This window comes from Balaenoptera musculus, chromosome 16 (assembly GCF_009873245.2).
Source record: "Balaenoptera musculus isolate JJ_BM4_2016_0621 chromosome 16, mBalMus1.pri.v3, whole genome shotgun sequence".
In the NCBI taxonomy this organism is placed as follows: domain Eukaryota; kingdom Metazoa; phylum Chordata; class Mammalia; order Artiodactyla; family Balaenopteridae; genus Balaenoptera; species Balaenoptera musculus.
The window spans coordinates 62709123-62725220 of record NC_045800.1 but is presented as its reverse complement, the minus strand read 5'-3'; the positions used below and the strand labels follow the sequence as shown (position 1 = coordinate 62725220).

General features: G+C 50.7%; 1 protein-coding gene across 2 annotated transcripts in view; it reads left to right on the top strand.

Annotated features, from left to right (window-relative positions):
• CDH23 (cadherin related 23) overlaps positions 1–16098 on the top strand; it is a 399895-nt gene that overhangs the window by 264293 nt on the left and 119504 nt on the right. For both annotated transcript variants that reach the window (XM_036828302.1, XM_036828301.1), the window contains 4 exons: positions 6402–6639; positions 8198–8303; positions 9904–10031; positions 14734–14806. In XM_036828302.1, the coding sequence (XP_036684197.1) occupies positions 6402–6639; positions 8198–8303; positions 9904–10031; positions 14734–14806 (545 nt within the window). The remainder of the gene's footprint in view (positions 1–6401; positions 6640–8197; positions 8304–9903; positions 10032–14733; positions 14807–16098) is intronic.

The window sequence follows — 16098 nt, the reverse complement described above, 5'->3', positions numbered from 1 at the left end:
CGCAATTTTTGGAAGAGTTTGAGAAGGATAGGTGTTAGCTCTTCTCTACATGTTTGATGAAATTCACCTGTGAAACCATCTGGTCCTGGGCTTTTGTTTGTTGGAAGATTTTTAATCACAGTTTCAATTTCATTACTTGTGATTGGTCTGTTCATATTTTCTGTTTCTTCCTGGTTCAGTCTTGGAAGGTTATACCTTTCTAAGCATTTGTCCATTTCTTCCAGGTTGTCCATTTTATTGGCATAGAGTTGCTTGTAGTAGTCTCTTAGGATGCTTTGTATTTCTGTGGTGTCTGTTGTAACTTCTCCTTTTTCATTTCTAATTTTATTGATTTGAGTACTCTCCCTCTTTTTCTTGATGAGTCTGGCTAATGGCTTATCAATTTTGTTTATCTTCTCAAAGAACCAACTTTTAGTTTTATTGATCTTTGCTATTGTTTTCTTTCTTTCAATTTCATTTATTTCCGCTCTGATCTTTATGATTTCTTTCCTTCTACTAACTTTGGGTTTTGTTTGTCCTTCTTTCTCTAGTTCCTTTAGGTGTAAGGTTAGATTGTTTACTTGAGATTTTTCTTGTTTCTTTAGGTAGGCTTGTATAGCTATAAACTTCCCTCTTAGAACTGCTTTTGCTGCATCCCATAGGTTTTGGATGGTCGTGTTTTTATTGTCATTTGTCTCTAGGTATTTTTTGATTTCCTCTTTGATTTCTTCAGTGATCTCTTGGTTATTTAGTAACGTACTGTTTAGCCTCCATGTGTTTGCACTTTTCACGTTTTTTTCCCTGTAATTCATTTCTAATCTCATAGCGCTGTGGTCAGAAAAGATGCTTGATATGATTTCAATTTTCTTAAATTTACTGAGGCTTCATTTGTGACCCAAGATGTGATCTATCCTGGAGAATGTTCTGTGTGCACTTGAGAAGAAAGTGTAATCTGCTGTTTTTGGATGGAATGTCCTATAAATAGCAATTAAATCTATCTGGTCTATTGTGTCATTTAAAGCTTCTGTTTCCATATTTATTTTCATTTTGGATGATCTGTCTGTTGGTGTAAGTGAGGTGTTAAAGTCCCCCACTATTATTGTGTTACTGTAAATTTCCTCTTTTATAGCTGTCAGCAGTTGCCTTATGTATTGAGGTGCTCCTATGTTGCGTGCATATATATTTATATAATTGTTATATCTTCTTCTTGGTTTGATCCCTTGATCATTATGTAGTGTCTTTCCTTGTCTCTTGTAACATTCTTTATTTTAAAGTCTATTTTATCTGATATGAGTATAGCTACTCCAGCTTTCTTTTGATTTCCATTTGCATGGAATATCTTTTTCCATCCCCTCACTTTCAGTCTGTATGTGTCCCTAGGTCTGAAGTGGGTCTCTTGTAGACAGCATATATATGGGTCTTGTTTTTATATCCATTCAGCAAGCCTGTGTCTTTTGGTTGGAACATTTAATCCATTCACGTTTAAGGTAATTATCGATATGTATGTTCCTATGACCATTTTCTTAATTGTTTTGGGTTTGTTTTTGTAGGTCCTTTTCTTCTCTTGTGTTTCCCACTTAGAGAAGTTCCTTTAGCATTTGTTGTAGAGCTGGTTTGGTGGTGCTGAATTCTCTTAGCTTTTGCTTGTCTGTAAAGCTTTCGATTTCTCCATCAAATCTAAATGAGATCCTTGCCAGGTAGAGTAATCTTGGTTGTAGGTTCTTCCCTTTCATCACTTTAAGTATATCATGCCACTCCCTTCTGGCTTGTAGAGTTTCTGCTGAGAAATCAGCTGTTAACCTTATGGGAGTTTCCTTGTATGTTATTTGTCGTTTTTCCCTTGCTGCTTTCAATAATTTTTCTTTGTCCTTAATTTTTGCCAATTTGATTACTATGTATCTCGGCGTGTTTCTCCTTGGGTTTATCCTGTATGGGACTCTCTGCACTTCCTGGACTTGGGTGGCTATTTCCTTTCCCATGTTAGGGAAGTTTTCGACTATAATCTCTTCAAATATTTTCTCTGGTCCTTTCTCTCTCTCTTCTCCTTCTGGGACCCCTATAATGTGAATGTTGTTGGGTTTAATGTTGTCCCAGAGGTCTCTTAGGCTGTCTTCATTTCTTTTCATTCTTTTTTCTTTAGTCTGTTCCGCAGCAGTGAATTCCACCATTCTGTCTTCCAGGTCACTTATCCGTTCTTCTGCCTCAGTTATTCTGCTATTGATTCCTTCTAGTGTAGTTTTCATTTCAGTTATTGTATTGGTCATCTCTGTTTGTTTGTTCTTTAATTCTTCCAGGTCTTTGTTAAACATTTCTTGCATCTTCCCGATCTTTGCCTCCATTCTTATTCCGAGGTCCTGGATCATCTTCACTATCATTATTCTGAATTCTTTTTCTGGAAGGTTGCCTATCTCCACTTCATTTAGTTGCTTTTCTGGGGTTTTATCTTGTTCCTTCATCTGGTGTATAGCCCTCTGCCTTTTCATCTTGTCTATCTTTCTGTGAATGTGGTTTTTGTTCCACAGGCTGCAGGATTGTAGTTTTTCTTGCTTCTGCTGTCTGCCCTCTGGTGGTTGAAGCTATCTAAGAGGCTTGATGGGAGGCTCTGGTGGTGGGTAGAGCTGACTGTTGCTGTGGTGGTCAGACCTCAGTAAAACTTTAATCCACTTGACTGTTGATGGGTGGGGCTGGGTTCCCTCCCTGTTGGTTGTTTTGCCTGAGGCAACCCAACACTGGAGCCTACCTGGGCTCTTTGGTGGGGCTAATGACAGACTCTGGGAGGGCTCATGCCAAGGAGTACTTCCCAGAACTTCTGCTGCCAGTGTCCTTGTCCCCACGGTGAAACAGAGCCACCCCCTGCCTCTGCAGGAGACTTTCCAACACTAGCAGGTAGGTCTGGTTCAGTCTCCCCCGGGGTCACTGCTCCTTCCCCTGGGTCCCGATGCGCACACTATTTTTTGTGCACCCTCCAAGAGTGGGGTCTCTGTTTCCCCCAGTCCTGTCAAAGTCCTGCAATCAATTCCCACTAGGCTTCAAAGTCTGATTCTCTATGAATTCCTCCTCCCGTTGCCGGACCCCCAGGATGGGAAGCCTGACGTGGGGCTCAGAACCTTCACTCCAGTCAGTGGACTTCTGTGGTATAAGTGTTCACCAGTCTGTGAGTGACCCACCCACCAGTTATGGGATTTGATTTTACTCTGATTGCGCCCCTCCTACCGTCTCACTGTGGCTTCTCCTTTGTCTTTGGATGTGGGGTATCTTTTTTGGTGAGTTCCAGTGTCTTCCTGTCGATGATTGTCCAGCAGCTAGTTGTGATTCTGGTGCTCTCGCAAGAGGGAGTGAGAGCACGTCCTTCTACTCTGCCATCTTGGTTCCTCTCTCATTCTTTTTCTTTATTCTGCTCTGCAGTAGTTATTTCCACTATTTTATCTTCCAGGTCATTTATCCATTCTTCTGCCTCAGTTATTCTGCTATTGATCCCTTCTAGAGAATTTTTAATTTCATTTATTGTGTTGTTCATCACTGTTTGTTTGCTCTTTAGTTCTTCTAGGTCCTTGTTAAACGTTTCTTATATTTTCTCCATTCTATTTCCAAGATTTTGGATTATATTTACTATAATTATTTTGAATTTTTTTTCAGGTAGACTGCCTATTTCCTCTTCATTTGTTAGGTCTGGTGGGTTTTTACCTTGCTCCTTCATCTGCTGTGTGTTTCTCTGTCTTCTCATTTTGCTTAACTTACTGTGTTTGGGGTCTCCTTTTCGCAGGCTGCAAGTTCGTAGTTCCCATTGTTTTTGGTGTCTGCCCCCAGTGGCTAAGGTTGGTTCAGTGGGTTTTGTAGGCTTCCTGGTGGAGGGGAATAGTGCCTGTGTTCTGGTGGATGAGGCTGGATCTTGTCTTTCTGGTGGGCAGGTCCACGTCTGGTGATGTGTTTTGGGGTGTCTGTGGCCTTATTATGATTTTAGGCAGCCTCTCTGCTAATGGGTGGGGTGTGTTCCTGTCGTGCTAGTTGTTTGGCATGGGGTGTCCAGCACTGGAGCTTGCTGGTTGTTGAGTGGAGCTGGGTCTTGGTGTTAAGATGGAGATCTCTGGGAGATTTTCGCTGTTTGATATTACGTGGAGCTGGGAGGTCTCTTGTGGACCAATGTCCTGAGCTTGGCTCTGCCACGTCAGAGGTACAGCCCTGACGCCTGGCTGGAGCACCAAGAGCCTGTCATCCACACAGCTCAGAATAAAAGGGAGAAAAGAAAGAAGAAGATAAATTAAATTAAATTAAAAAGTTATTAAAATAAAAAATAGAAAGTAATTATTAAAAAAAAATTTTAAGTAATTAAAAAAAAGAAAGAAGAGAGCAATGAAACCAAAAAACAAATCCACCAATGACAACAAGTGCTAAAAACTATACTAAAAACAACAAACAAGAAACTGATACAACATTGTAAAGCAATTATATTCCAATAAAGACGTTAAAAAATAAACAAAAAATAAAAAAAAACAACAAACAAACAAAAAACGGACAGACTGAACCCTAGGACACATGGTAAAAGCAAAGCTCTACAGACAAAATCACACACAGAAGCATACACATACACACTCACAAACACAGGAAAAGGGAAATATATATATATATCGTTTCTCCCAAAGTCCACCTCCTCAATTTGGGATGATTCGTTGTCTATTCAGGTATTCCACAGATGCAGGGTACATCAAATTGATTGTGGAGATTTAATCCGCTGCTCCTGAGGCTGCTGGGAGAGATTTCCCTTTCTCTTCTTTGTTCACACAGCTCCTGGGGTTCAGCTTTGGATTTGGCCCCGCCTCTGCGTGTAGGTCGCCTGAGGGCGTCTGTTCTTAGCCCCGACAGGATGGGGTTAAAGGAGCAGCTGATTTGGGGGCTCTCGCTCACACAGGCCGGGGTGAGGGGGGTACGGATGCGGGGCGAGCCTGCGGCAGTGGAGGCCAGCGTGACGTTGCACCAGCCTGAGGCGCGCCGTGTGTTCTCCTGGGGAAGTTGTCCTTGGATCCCGGGACCCTGGCAGTGGCCAGCTGCACAGGCTCCAGGAGGGGAGGTGTGGAGAGTGACCTGTGCTTGCACACTGGCTTCTTGGTGGTGGCAGAGGCAGCCTTAGCATCTCATGCCCATCTCTGGGGGCCACGCTGATAGCCGCGGCTCGCACCCGTTTCTGGAGCTCCTTTAAGCAGCTCTCTTAATCCCCTCCCTTCGCGCTCCAGAAAACAAAAGAGGCAAGAAAAAGTCTCTTGCTTCTTCAGCAGCTCCAGACTTTTTCCCGGACTCCCTCCCGGCTAGCTGTGGCGCTCTCGCCCCTTCTGGCTGAGTTCACGCCGCCAACCCCAGTCCTCTCCCTGCGATCCAACCGAAGCCCGAGCCTCAGCTCCCAGCCCCCGCCCGCCCCGGCGGGTGAGCAGACGAGCCTCTTGGGCTGGTGAGTGCTGCTCGGCACCGCTCCTCTGTGCGGGAATCTCTCCGCTTTGCCCTCCGCACCCCTGTTGCTGCGCTCTCCTCCATGGCTCCAAAGCCTACCCCCTCCGCCACCCACAGTCTCTGCCCGTGAAGGGGCTTCCTAGTGTGTGGCAACCTTTCGTCCTTCACAGCTCCCCGCCACGGGAGCAGGTCCCGTCCCTATTCTTTTGTCTCTGTTTTTTCTTTTTTCTTTTGCCCTACCCAGGTACGTGGGGAGTTTCTTGCCTTTTGGGAGACCTGAGGTCTTCTCCCAGAGTTCAGTAGGTGTTCTGTAGGAGTTGTTCCACATGTAGATGTATTTCTGATGTATTTGTGGGGAGGAAGGTGATCTCCACGTCTTACTCTTCTGCTGTCTTGAAGCTAATCCTGGGGGAGATTTTTGATTACTGGTTCAATCTCCTTACTAGTAATCAGTGTGTTCAGATTTTATATTTCTTCATGATTCAGTCTTGGCAGGTTGTATGTTTTGAGGAATTTATTCATTTTGTCTAGATTGTTCAATTTGTTGGCATATAATTTTTCTTAGTAGTCACTAATGATCCTTTGTATGTCTGTGGTATCTGTTTTAAGAATTTCTGACCATCACAGTTCTTCAACATCTAAATGTCTCCAGTAGGCAGAAACTCTTGTTCACAGCAAGAAAAGGGTCATTCTGGCTGTCTCCTCTTTGATTAAATCAACACACTCCTGCCCTTTCAGTACCTGGCCACCACTCCACCCCTCATGTGGTACTGATTCCTGCCCACCACATCCTGCCCCACCTCCTGTTAAACATAGCTGTTCTTCTTATTTAGGGAAAATGAAAGAGAAGACAGATTTCAGACTTCATTAATTTCTCTCTGTTTATCACCTTGGACAAGGACAGGCTGGTAAATGCAGGCCCTTATCTGCAAGCTGCTTGAAACCAAGGTGTCCTTTCCCTTCCTCCTTCTTGCCTGACATAGGTTCTCTCTGGACAAGGACACGGGACTCATCATGCTGATTGCCAGACTAGACTATGAGCTCATCCAGCGCTTCACCTTGACAGTCATCGCCCGGGACGGGGGTGGTGAGGAAACCACAGGCCGGGTCAGGATCAATGTGTTGGACGTCAACGACAACGTGCCCACCTTCCAGAAGGACACCTATGTGGGTGCCCTGAGAGAGAATGAGCCTTCCGTCACACAGCTGGTGCGGCTCCGGGTAAGATGGCGGGGTGCCCTTTGATCTGTCTGTTTACCTTGTCCTCCTCTCTCTGGTTTCCCCTTGCCCGCCTGCTCAGGGAGTCACTGCAAGAAGTACTAACTGCCCATCCACAAAGAATTCTGCTCAGATAGGGGGTCACATTCTTTTTTTTTTAATTTTTATTTTTTAATCAATCATCAATTTTATACACATCAGTGTATACATGTCAATCCCAATCGCCCAATTCAGCACACCACCATCCCCACCCCACCACGGTTTTGGGGGTCACATTCTTGATCTGTATCAGGCCACCTCTGAGTGGCACTTCATGTCCCTGGTTACTGAGTGAGGCTAGTGTCTGTCTCAGCTTAAATTTTAGGTCTCCATTCACCCCCCATCTCCCTTGGTGAGTTCTGAGCAGTTCCCTGTGTAAGGCCCCCCATCCAAGCCCTTTAATGACTGCTTAGAATCAGGTACTGCTGCAGCTGGAAGGCACCGGAAACCATGGGCATAACCCAGTTCATGGAAGGGGAAGCAGGAGGGGAGCGGCAGGCGCCATGAATTAGTAGAGGAGAGAGCCAGCACTAGAACTTGGAATTCTGTGCTCCAAGCATCCTCCTGCAATGAGTCCCCACCACATGCTGGTGACCTCTGACCAGAAACTTCTTAATGTCCTCGTGCCCCTTCCCCACTCTGCCGACCCAGAATGACAGGACCCAGAGCCTCCATTTAGAACTTATTTCTGAAGGAGGCAGGGATGAAGGCAAGGTGGAGGAGGTGGGCATAGGGGATACACAGAAGACAGGACCACATGCCCTCCTAACGTAGCCATGGCTCCCTGGTGGACCCTGCCCTCCCTCCCCGCCCATCTCCTCTTACATGCAGAGTGGAGGGAGGCCCCTGGAGGCTCTCTAGGGTCAAAGACATCTGGAAAGAGCTAATTAATGCAGCCACCCCAGAGACAGTCAAGAGAAAGGAGGATCCCTGACCCAATTCCAAGTGCCTTCTTCCCTCCTTGCATTCCTGCAGCATGCATTTATTAGATTACCTACTGTGTTCCAAACACTGTGCTGGATTCTAGGTATCAGCTTCAGTCAGGAAGCAAAGTTCCTGCTTCCATGGAGCTAACAGGCAGGCAGAACGAGGAAGGCAGTAATTAAACAAGAAGTTACAATCGGGAGGGGGGACGAATGGCGTGCCCAGCACAGGGCCCTAACCCAGTCCAGAGGTCAGGGAAGGCCTCTGTGCATGAGCTGTTCCAGCTGGTACTGAGGGTCTAGGAGATGGCTGTGCCAGGTATGGTGGTGACCCCTTTCATCCTCTGGGTAAGGCTTGGCCTTCCTCTATTCCCCCAGGCCTTCAGCCTGCCCTCTAGATTCCCCAGGATACCTCCACACCCCAACATGAGGTGTGTCTGCTGGGAGCCAGAACGTAGCCTCCAGCTGAGGGACAGGGAGGGCCTGGATCACCCAGAAAAGGGGGCTCAGAGAGGGGCCAGCCCTCCCCTCCCACCTGCCCCCTTCTGGCCCCAGGGTCACTGAAAGCTCAAGCGCCCTGTCCGCCCTCTTCCTTCCAGGCAACGGATGAAGACTCTCCTCCCAACAACAAGATCACCTACAGCATAGTCAATGCCTCCGCCTTCGGCAGCTACTTCGACATCAGCGTGTATGAGGGCTATGGAGGTACGCGTGGGGCAGGACTGAGGGCCCAGCCTGGGGAGGAGGGTCGGCAGGTGGGAGCAGGGTTGCACATCACACCTGTCTCAAGAGGGAGACCTTCTGTCTCCCAGACACCCTGGACCACTTGGGAAGCTGCCCCACAGCTCCTGTCGTCTGGAGCAGCACGTGATATGGGGTCACCATTTCATAGGCTCAAGATCTGTGTCTTAATTCAGCCAGATCTTTCTTTGAGTCTTAGGCCTGCGGCCAGTCAGGCATCTGAAGTTACCACAGTGTGTGGGGTCCCTATTAAGAAAGGCTACCTGGCCAGATCTGTGGTGGGGGAATGAGGGGGAGGGGAGCCAGGGAGAGGCTTGTTAGCCAAGTTTCCCCATCCTTTGGGCATGCTGTGGCCACTTCCCAGATCTTCTGGGCTATGGCCTTTCCCTGCTTGGCCAGGCACAGTTCCATACTCTGGACCTTGCCCTGCCTGCCGCACTGTGAGTGCAGGAAGGGAATAGCAGCAACAACCTCAAGCTTCAAGATCCCAAGAGACCACCTGGTTTTTTTGTTGAAGCAACTGGGGCCCAGAGACGGGGGGTGACTTGCCCAAAGCCACACAGCAAAGCTGTCCAGGGAGGCCCTGTGATCTGGCTCTTGGTGGCTTTTCAGCACCTGCCTCCCCACCAGAATCCAACCTCTTTGAACCCCTTGACACTCTCTCCCCTTACAGGGGTCACTGCCATATCTTTGAAGACTCTGTTCCTTCTGCTGGGAAAGCCCTTCCTCCCTGTCCCTTTGCCCTGCTTCCCTTTAACCTCTGGCTAGCTTTAGGGCTCATTTGGACATCCTCTCCTCTGCGAAGCCTCCCTAATGCTTGAGGGCGGTCTAGGTGTCCCCAAGGCAGAGCAGATGTGCACCGGATGACTCTGAGTGCAGTGCTTACTCCTCCTCCCACCCCACATTTGCGTCAGAGAAATGCTCTTGGAGAAGCTGCAGTCCTGGCTCTGAATGCTACAGCCCGATGGCCTCTGTAAAATCTGTGTCCCCCCTTTTAAAAACTTAACAGTCCCATGCCTCTGCCCACCCTCACACCTCAGCACCTGCTCAGCTAGAGGAACCCTCCTTGGGTTTTATATTACTAAAGCAACAACTTTGTTTCTGTTTTCCAAATAGAAAGTGGCAGTTTAATATTGTGGTAATGGCTTTGCAGACCACCCATGCCCCCCACTCCCAAGCCAATACATCTTCCCTCCCAAATTGAGAATCAGTGGCTGAGCATGAAAGATACTCCTGGTGAGAGTCCAGGCATGTGCAGTGTGCCTTTGGGGAAGACACTGAACCTCTCTGAGCCTGGTTTCCTCATCTGTAAAGTGGGGATTACGTTACCACCAAAATAGTTACCACCTGCTGGACTCAGCACTGTGCCTGGCACATATCAGGCAGTCAGTAAACCTAAGTCAGGACCATAGGGCTCCAGGAGTTCAGAGGCAGGAGGGGAAAACAAGGCAGAGCTGGCTCAGGCTGAGTCAGGCACACCCTTTCTGCCCAAAGGGGAGCCGTGCCTGGATGGACATGTAAAGTCTGCTCACAGAGGGCCTGGGTCCCTATCCTGTCATTTCAGTGATCAGCGTGAGCCGCCCCCTGGATTATGAACAGATACCCAACGGGCTGATTTATCTGACGGTCATGGCCAAGGATGCTGGCAACCCGCCTCTGAACAGCACTGTCCCTGTCACCATCGAGGTGTTTGTAAGTACCCAGGGGTGCACTGGGCTTGCCCTTCCAGGATATGGGGTGGTGAGTGCTTCCCAGAGTACTGGGGCCCTGCCAGAACCCGCTGTCCCCACAGCTCAGAGAGAAACTCAGCAGACTGTCCCAAAGGCTGTCCCCTAGCAAACTGCCTCGCAGCTCAGCCATGGAAGGCACAGGGCCCTGGGACCCAAGAAGAGCCCAGTGGTCCTGCTCTAACTTCATTCAGGGACCTCAGGACACCCTCTGAGGGGGAACAGGAGCTGGGGCTCAAGCAGGGAGGAAATGTCATAGATTCCTTCATTTATAGCCATATTCCGTGAAGTTCAAGGGAATTCCTGGAAGGTCATCTTCTCTGTCTCTCTCTCTCTGGTCCCCTCTTTCTTCTTCACTTCCTTTTTCCATTCCTGTGAAGATCTAAAAGAGCCTGAAACCAAACCACAGCTTGTCTGACATGAATATCAAGCACACCTTAGTGCTTTCCGTGTCTGAAATTATGTCGCTGAATCTATCTCCACACTGGTTCATTGACCCCATGCAGCTCCCCGAGCAATCCCGGGGATACAGATCATGGTCTGACAGCAGCCCAGTGGGCCTTCCCCGCCGCCCCGCAAGACACCCACCCGCATCTCATAAAGGCTGCTGCCTGCAGAGAGGGTGAACACGTGTTGATGGAAGAGTTAGTGCATTACTGGCTCCAGAAGGATTCGATCAGATTGCCAGGTTAGGAGATACTCTGCGATTTGACACACACTCAGCAAAATCTTGCCCAGAGCAGGTTGCTGGATGACCTTCCTGTCCCAGCTGGCTTTGCCAACAGCCTCTGGTGCTGCCTTACTTCTGGCTTTAATGAGTCTCATCCTTTCAACCCAAGTCCAAGGCTCCAGGGCCAGCTCTGGGCAGGGGACCCCACTTGCTTACGGAATAGGACAGGGCAGTGATGGAAGAGTCGAGGGTGATTCCTGCGGGGAGCCCTGCAGCTTGGGCCTGTGGGAGCAGCATTTCGGGGTAGGAGAGGATGGAGAGTCTCTGCAGAACCAGGTCCAGTAATGGAAAGTCAGAGTCTGGGACCCTAGATCTGGCACTTCAGGCTCCAGGGAGTGGCCAGGAGGAGATCCACAGAAGCCCAAACGCATGCCTGCCTTTAACCTGCAACCTCCCACCTTGAAATGCCGAGGGTGATGGCAGAGAAGCAGAGTACGCTCCCTGCTAATCCTGGACGAGTCCTGGTATTCGTCCCCACATGGCCCCAACCCTGACCACAGCCCCCAAACCCCCCCTAATCCTGGCCACACTTATAACCCTGACCCACGCCCCACCCCCATCACTTTCAACCAGAATCCTGCTCTACTCAAGCAAGCAGTGAATTCCTCCTGTGTGCACGGTGCAGCAGAAGGTCCTGGGGGGATATGAAGGTGACTATGAATCCTGCTCCCCCCGCAAAGGGACACTGTGAATAGAGGGTGGAGCACAGCTTGGGAGGCGTATGGCTTCAAAACCCAGCTCTGCCACCCTCTAGCCATGTGACCTGAGCCTTGTCCTCTTGTCCTCTCTGAGCCTCAGTTTCCTGATCTACAGAATGGGGACACTCATGGTACTGCCTCATGATACTGTAAAGATTAAATGAGATCCTGCAGGTGGTACCTGGCCCCGGTAAGGTGGGCCGTCAGTACAGCTGATAAGACAGATGTGCGTACCAGCAGCAGCATCCGTGCGCCAGGCTCTCTGGTGCAAGGGGAATTCCAGAGAACTCAGCTGGGCAGAGAAGGACCCTCTCTAGGCTTTAGGGAAATGGAAATGAAAGAGGATGAGAGTAGGGGAGGTTTGGGGAACTGAGTTGAGGTGTTCCATGCCACCCAGGGATGGGCAGGCAGAATTGACCAAATGGAAATTAAAACGCCTCTAGCTCCATACTGTGTCAACTGCTTTCACGTTTCACAGTCTCTCTCAATCCCATTCAGCAAATGAAGCTCAGGGAGGGAACATAGGTGGTACAAGGTCACCAGTGCCTTCCTCACTTTCTGGCTAGTAAGTGGCATTTGAATTTACTTCCAATCCTAATAAGCTAGGATTTGAATCCTGACCTGTCTGACTCCTAGGTTCACGTTCTTTCCACCCAGCCCTAGGCTTGGAGGTTTGGATGCTTGGATATCCCAATCTTCATGTGACTGAGACCAGTGTGCCTCAAAGTTCACATGGATTCTCTGGGCATCTTCTTTAAATACAAATTCTTATTTAGTGCATCTGGGGAAAGAGCTGAAGCTCTGCATTTCTAACATGCTCCCAGGAGACGTTGATGCTTCTGGTCAGGGGACCACACTTTGAGTAGCAAGGCCTTCAAAGTTCCGGCCTCATGGTATCTTGAAACCCAGGGACTGCCCCAAACCCCAGCCCACGTCCCAACCTGTGGTCACTTAAGGAAGGGACCTGGGGAGGGCCTCTTTCTCTTTTTGCCTCAACCCCTCACATGTAGCCAGAGCAGGAAGTGGATGGCCCAGGGACAGAACTAACCTTTTATCCGCTGTGAATAAAAGAGTTACCAGCAGCCTCAGCCTCAGCCTCCCTCCCTGATACCGGGGAGCGGGGGCTCCATGTCCAGAGGCAGGTGGGAGCAGGAGTCCACCTCGCTCCCCTCTCAGCAAGCCAGCATGTGCCCTGGCCTGGAGCCACCTCAGCCCCACGGAAGGGGCGCCGTTTTCAGATTTCCTCGAAGCTGTCATGCGGGTCAGCAGGAACCCTGCACTTCCCTTCCAGGTCTGCCCTTGCCCGTGGCAGCAGGGCGGATCTGGCAACAAAGACAGGTGCCACCTTGACTGTGAGTGAACATCACCTCTTGAGCAGAGTTTTGGGATGGTGTAGTCACTTGTGTCTAAGGACCACACTTGAAAAGGTCACTGCCTCCGGGTTGGTTTTGCATGTGGGTGATTTTTAAGTAGCTGTCACTTGGCTGAGCTGCCTCCTCCCTCCACCAAACGGATCTTCTCTCAACTGAAAAAAAAGAAAAGAAAAAGCCCCAGCAGAGATGAAGGAGGTGACGGCAGCACTTACTGCACAGGTTGCGGGGTGGGGGGTGGGTGGGGGGGTGCAGATCGAGGCGACAGGGCTATGGAAGGAGGGTGTGGGCCAGCAGAGCCAGGTGATTCCTTCTCATCCACTGCTTGTTGGTTTTTAATAAAGAAGTCAAACTCAGTTTGTAGATTTCCCATTAGGGGACAATAAGCTTTTGTAGAGGGAGCCACTGAATTAGAACTAATAGTGAATGCAGCGCCAGGATCCAGGGAAATATCACCGCTAATAAGTTTCTGCCTCACGCTCTGTCACTGACATTCTCCGCGCCGTTCCGTGCAGCCAAGCAGAAGGCTTAAATATATACGTGTATGAGGCACTCGTGCCCACACCGGGGATGCCCAGGCGCGCTGCTGGGGCATCAGACACGGGGTGGGGCCTCTCACTGCCAGTTCTCGGGGGCTGGAGAGAGGGGCAGGTTAGCGGGAACCAGTGTTTGGTCCAGAGCCAGGGGCCAGATTGGGGAAGAAGAGCTTTCCTCCACCCACAGTCCCGGCACGATGGGATTCTCTAAAGTCCCACGGGGTGGACAGCCTGATACCGGGCCACCTCCTTCTCCTTTAAATTTTGTTTAAATTCGTTTTACTGAAGTATAGTTGATTTACAAGGTTGTGTTCAGGCCGCCTCCTTCTTCATATGTGCTCAGCCAGGAGTGACTCGCTACGGGAGCTTTCCTCTCAGAGGGCCCCCAGCGCTTGGGGGAGGGAGGCCCTGGGAGCCTGCATGGCTGAGAACTGAGGCCTACAGACTCCCCCGGGGGCTGCGACCCAGTCTGACCTCTGAGCTCCGTGCTGGGCTTTTGGGGAAAGGGGAGGAGGTGCTGAGTCAGGTGGGCCAGCGAGGCTTCCTCCGGGAGGGGAGCAGGGAGGAACTCTTGCGGAGTGACTGCAAAAACAGTTGGCGAGGGCGAGGGAGTCTTAAAGGGTAGGAGAGTCTCCCGATTGTGGAGGAGCTGCAGGAGCAGGCGGAGGCTGCATCCCGGGCCCACCCTGCTGGCTCAGCCCGTGGGCCCAGCAGCATCCCCTGGCCACTGGTGAGGGCTGGGCCAGAGGAGGGACTGCTCTAGAGCCGCAGCTGGTGGTGGCGGGCCGGGTTTGCCCAGGCGGGTGGAGGAGCTGCTGTTCTTGTGTGTGTGCAGAAGGGTCTAGAATTCAGGCTCTGGGAGCCACCTGCCCCTGCCTGCCACTGCATACTTCAGGATTCAGGTACTCCTTTCTCCCTTCGTTTCTAGAAGGCAGAATGTTGATACGAGGGTTCCTAGAACCTTCCACTGCCACCTTGGCGGAGCTGGATGGGAAGGTCCGGGTGTGGGTGCGAGAACTGGAGGGACCTCGGAGCTCAGCCGGGAGACCGGCAGGGAGAGCCAGGGGAGCTGGGGGTCCCGGGCAGTCCCAGCCGCTGCCTTCATTCTCCATCTCTCTGGCCATCACTGTCCCTTCCTGACCCCACATGTTTCCCCAAGGCCTATCCTGCCACCTTGAACTGTAGCCCAGCTAGGGGGCCACCTGGCCACCCTGTGACACCCCACCTGGCTCTGGTTAGACATTGAAGCCAGAGCTCCTCGGTGCCAGCCTGCGATGCTGAGCAGCCCCGAATGCCTCCCTGGCTCCTGCAACGTGTCTCTCTTCTGTTCCAGGATGAGAATGACAACCCTCCCACCTTCAGCAAGCCTGCCTACTTCGTATCCGTGGTGGAGAACATCATGGCAGGTATGGCCTGGGCTGGGGAGGCACGAAGGCGGGAGGCCAGCAGGCATGGCGCCGACGGCATGAAAACCTGACCTTGCACACGAACGCCAGAGGCCCGTGCCTTCCCTGTGTTTCCCATGACAAGTGGAACCTCTGGAGATGTCCAGTTGTCTGCCAGCCCACAGTTCTTTACAGAGCACCTACTGTGTGCAGGTGCTCGGCTAGGCACTTGGTCCCTGCTCCCCTGCAGCTAGTTTTCCTGCAGGGAAGAGAATAATGACTAATGATTAATTCAGCGACCTGGGTTAAAGAAGAGTATGCAGATAGTTCTGAGTTTACAGGGCTGTGAGGCCGGTCCCAGGGCCCATAATGGCCGAAGGGGTCACCTTGGAGGATGGCATGTGTTCCTAGGTGAGGACGAGAATGGGAGGCTCCTCCCTGGGCTGTCTCAAGTGCCAGGGCCCAGCTTGCAGACCCAGGGCCACCAGCTCCACAGTCAGGTTCCAGGGGACCTGCTGTGTCCTCAGGGCAGGCCGGAAGCTTCACCCTTACACCCAGAGTGGACGTTCTGTGGGGGAAACTCTCATATCAGGAATTGCTGCAGCAGCTGGAGGAATCAGGGATGGTGGAATCAGAGGTAACCTTCCCTGGCATCACAGGGCCTTCTAAAGAGAACCTTCAGGTACCTTCCTGGTATCTGATGATTTGCTGGGCAGGTGCCAGACTGTGCCCAGCCCACCCTTACCCATCCCAGTCTCAGGCATCCCCTGGGGAATATCACTCTGAAGCAGCCTCCTGCACTCCCCATCATCCCCAGAGACTCTGACAAGGAGAGACCTTCATCATGGCACTTAATCCTCTTCCAAGTTGAGTATGCTGGGATAAAGGAGTGTGTCGGGGCAAAGGTACCTGTCCTGCTCAGGACAGGACTGAGAGTCAGATCAGAGGCCCCACGGCTACCTGGAGGGGCCCAGAATGACCTGATTGTCCACAGCCCCCTGCCTGGCCCCTCATGCCCCCTGGGACTATTGATTCATCAGCATAATAGTAACCATGGTCTGCAGTTCAGTGGGAGCTACCGTGGGCCAGGCCTGTGCCCCGCATGTTTTATCCTTTGGGATCCTCGCCAACAACCCCACAAGTTGGGCTTTATAGTTAGACCCACTTTACAGAGGAAGAAGCTAAGGCTCAGACAAGTTAAGGCAATTGCCAGAGGTGCTACCAGACTCCAGCCTGGGTGTGGTGACTCTAGAAGGCCACACACTGACCCTCCTCGCCACCCTGCCAGAGCTGGCAGCTGGGTGGCAGGCGGG